At 43.2% G+C, this 4,136-nt stretch overlaps 1 protein-coding gene across 1 annotated transcript in view; it reads right to left on the minus strand.

The window, feature by feature from the left end:
* TBC1D14 (TBC1 domain family member 14) overlaps window positions 1-4,136 on the minus strand; it is a 40,884-nt gene extending 36,748 nt beyond the window's left edge. Inside the window, exon 1 of the mRNA XM_009273744.1 lies at window positions 4,092-4,136. Within this exon, the coding sequence (XP_009272019.1) occupies window positions 4,092-4,094 (3 nt within the window). The 5' untranslated portion in view covers window positions 4,095-4,136. The remainder of the gene's footprint in view (window positions 1-4,091) is intronic.

A 4,136-nucleotide genomic window follows, 5' to 3' on the forward strand; every position in this document is an offset into this window, starting at 1 on the left:
CTGAAAGAGTGGTTAAACATTGGAACAGGCTGCCCAGGGAAGTGGTGGAGTCCCCATCCCTGGAAATATTTAGAAGACGTGTAAATGAGGCGCTTAGGGACATGGTTTAGTGGGTGGTGGTGTTGGGTCGACGGTTGGGACTCGATCTTAGAGGTCTTTTCCAACCTTAATGATCCTATGATTCTATGAACTTTTGTTTGTAATATAGGCACTGACACACTAGAGCAAGACTAGCAAAGAGGCACCAAGATGACTGGGGTCTGGAGCAAGCGCACATGAAGAGAGGCTGAGAGAACTGGACTCGTTCAGCCTTCAGAGGAGAAGGCTTCGTAGGGACCTTTGGTAGACAGCAATAACAGGATGGTGAAGGCTGAGTACGAGTCTCTGAGGCGCTCGCATAAAGAATGTGAAGACAACAGGCACAAACTGCTACAAGTGGAATTCTGGTCTTGGGGAGGGGGAGGCAGAAATCACTAGGAAGGTAGTCAAACACTGGGAAAAGTTTCCTGAGACGTGGTGGAAACCTCCGACCTTGATGGCATTCAAAGCTCAGGTGGATGAGCCCTGGGAACCTGGTCTAAGCAGAGTCTGCTCTGAAAGGGGAGTTAGCCCCTCAGAGATCCTTCCACCCCTAATGACTGTATCACTATGATCTACATTAGATGACTTGGCATTACATGTTATTTTTACTTTTCCTACAAACACTGTTTTGGAAGAAAGTGTACCAAAAACATGACCTACCGGGATAAAACAACCTTTACACAACTCCCATCTACTCCGAAGCTTGAAGTACTATAGCAAACATTAAGTACTCAAAGTATCAGTGATATACAAACAACAAACACAGTCAAACAGCCCTACAGAAAAAACAAATCTGTATTATAGATACTTTTACATTCAACTTTGTAATGAATTCTGCCACTTCCAAAAAAACACCTGCTTTCATGTGTAGCTTGTTTATACTATTTCTATTAAAATAATTAAAAAAAAGGAAACTATACCATGAAAACTAATCATTATAAACGAGCACTATGAACAGTGTTCCAGCCATGGACTTTTTCCCGTCAGCACAAACAGCTCCTCAAATGGTACTGATTTCTTTCTCTCAACCTAACCTGTCAATTATGTCAAAACTTCCTCGGGCAATAGATTCAACCTTTCCAACACAATCAGAACAGCCTGGATCATTCAGAAACTAAAATGAGATCCCTACCACTTCCAGAAAGGCCTTCTTCTCCAACCCCACCTTAAAAAAAAAGGATGAAAACCACACATGAATGCAGAGCAACACAGCTGTGGTTTTCTACTCTGTGTCGTACAATTCAATTCTAGTTCAAGCTAGTTCTGTGGGACTCATGGGTGCAGATCTGTGAAGCTCTCGGGACACAGAAAAACCCTCTTCTTCCTTGTTTGTTAACTGAACACTGTCTCAACAATCAATCCTATGATGCCTGCATTGCTGTGACGAGAAACATTGTCATGAATTTGGAATGCCTGGCTCATTAATACCAGTTAATACTGCTATGCATGACATCAGTTTGAAAACAAGGAAAAGAACCAAGAAAAACGTATTTCAACTACTGAATAGTACTTGGCTTTGTTTAGTAAAGGGATAGTGTTCATGCTGACAAAGCTGTTCACTTAAAAAAAAAACCCCTCCAGCAACAAAATAAGCAAAGAAACACAGTAAAAAAGGTATTGTGATTGACAGCATATTCAGAAAGCTAAAACATTATTCTTGCATTAATAACTCCTTGCAAGCAGCTGATAGTGACCAGTGTATGAGTGCACCATCATAACGTGCTTCAGCTGCACCATCAACAGCGGAGTATATCCACTGTGCTGACAGGAATGAAGCAGAAGTGTATTCTTTCTCCCAGCTTCGATTAGGAGATTGATTTTTTTTTTTTATTAGCTATTTTTCCCAAATTAACATAGTCAAATATTAACCTCTATTACTGCTTCCACACACAAGGTGAACCTCGTCCCTAAATCTAACGTTTTTACTCCTTTGAGACACTACTAGTGAAAGAAAAACCATCTGATGTCCACAAGAAACTGCTAATATGCAGAAATCATCACATATTGATCTCCCCAAAACATCACAGAACTTGGTATTAAAACACATGCACCCAATGCTTATTACAGTAGAAGTTCCAGAAAAGCTGCTTAATTTTAGCTAACAAAAATTATTTTCTGTGTCTTCTTTCATTGAAAGCCAACTGCAGAGCAAAATTGCTTTTGGAAGGTGAGAAAAACTGTACACACTGGGCTGCAATGGGGATTTTATTCCGTACAGCAGAATTAATTTGGAAATTTCATTCAGCTAAGTACAAAGTTTTCCAGACCAGCACTATGCATATCATTCTTTCAAGAATTTCTTGGTTAAGGAATGTTTTATTTTGGAATATGAGTGGCTAGTTACAGTATTAGCATATTAGTACAGTTACTCAAACCTCTTAAAGAACAAAAGCCCACCCTGCATTTCAGCAAGTATTCACTGATGCGTTCTACTCAGCACTACCCTACAGCAAAGAAGCCACACCAGCACAAAAATGGGAGTGGCACCTTTTATCAGATTACAAGTATGAATCTTTTGTAGTAATTTCACCCTTTTCAGTGGTAGCCAAAAAAGAATAAAAATGTCTGTTGGTGACAGTCGTTATCTAGAAGACTTTTTTAATTAGGGAAAATTAAAAACCAACCAAAAAAACCCCCCACTCTGCCCCCCCAAAACACCAACAAAACAAAAAACCAAAACGCCCAAAATTCACAGAAGACAAAAGCTCCTGAAAATGATCTTTTATTCCAGTAAGAAGGGAATGCAATTTTGAACACAGCACAATGTATGATACAGCAATGAAGCAGATTGAAGCCTTCACAAACTCGTATTAAGAGTATCTGCTGACTGAGCAAGTAGAAGTATTTGCACATACAGGCATACTGCAATAGGCTGAACCACACAATAGCTCATTTTAAGCTTTTTTTTTTTTTTTAAACCAGACTCAAATCTCTCACAGGTATAAATAATTCAGCATCTATTTAAATCCTATGCTGTAATTAGGGGTTACTAACCTGGTATGGTTGCAAGCTAATTTTAGGATCAATTTAGGATGAGCTGATCATTTATGATTTAGAATACATCCTTATCACTTGAGATCACTTAGGCTTTCTTCCAGGTTTCATCTTAACCTATTCAGCATTCAGCCACAACAGCTGAACTAGGGTTTGAAGATGTGCTAAGAGAGTGTGCTGTAGATTAAAGCACCGATTTTAAAAAAAACCCAAGCCAACCAAACAAAAAACCCCACAGAAACACACACCCCCGAAACCAAGTTTAATTCTGGGTGGAACCTGACGGCTTTGCAGTTGAGATGCAAGAAGCTCAAGCTGTGGCGATCCTCTGCAATTCTTCACGAAAGAGAAGCTAATCTGCAAAGGGATCCTAAACCATCTCTACGGAGAAACACAAATAACCCACCAGAACACAGGGCAAGTGCTAAAAGATCAACTGCGCTAACCGGGAAAGGGCTGTGTGACTTCGCACACGCACCGAGCCTCCCCGGGCACCAGCAGCACGGCATAATTGAACCTACAATACACAAACTGCTCTATCAAGGTCATCTTGTTTTGGCCCTGTTTGTTTAAAGGCAACCACTCTCCGAGGAAGTCGAATGTGAAATACTCATGCTAGGCGACAGAGTGGCAGACACCAGACTGCTCGACTCTTGCTCCACGGCTAGCAGCTTTGCACGGGATGGGAGATGGCCGGCCGTAAGCACACCCGTCGGTTCTCGCCCAGCAGCCTCCACGCTAAAACAGCCCAAACCCCCGGGCGGGCCTCTGCCGCCGGCCGGTCTGTGCCGCGCCTTCCACCCCCGGCGGGGTCTCGCCGCCCCGCCCCGCCTCACACAAAGAGGATCCCCTTCCCGGGAAGTTAGCTCTCTACACGACCCAGCGAGGCGATTTAAAAGGGGACAAGGCTGGTTTTACCGATACGCGTTAAAGTCTGCGCCCACCCATCCCGTCTCCCCCCGACCCAAGCGCCCAGCAGCCGCCCGCACCCGCACCCCCACCGCGGCCTCGCTCACCATGAAAGCTGCAGTCCTTCACAGGCAGCGGCGCCGGAGCCCCAT

The sequence above is a fragment of the Aptenodytes forsteri genome, unplaced genomic scaffold (assembly GCF_000699145.1).
Source record: "Aptenodytes forsteri isolate BGI_AS27 unplaced genomic scaffold, ASM69914v1 Scaffold111, whole genome shotgun sequence".
NCBI lineage: Eukaryota > Metazoa > Chordata > Aves > Sphenisciformes > Spheniscidae > Aptenodytes > Aptenodytes forsteri.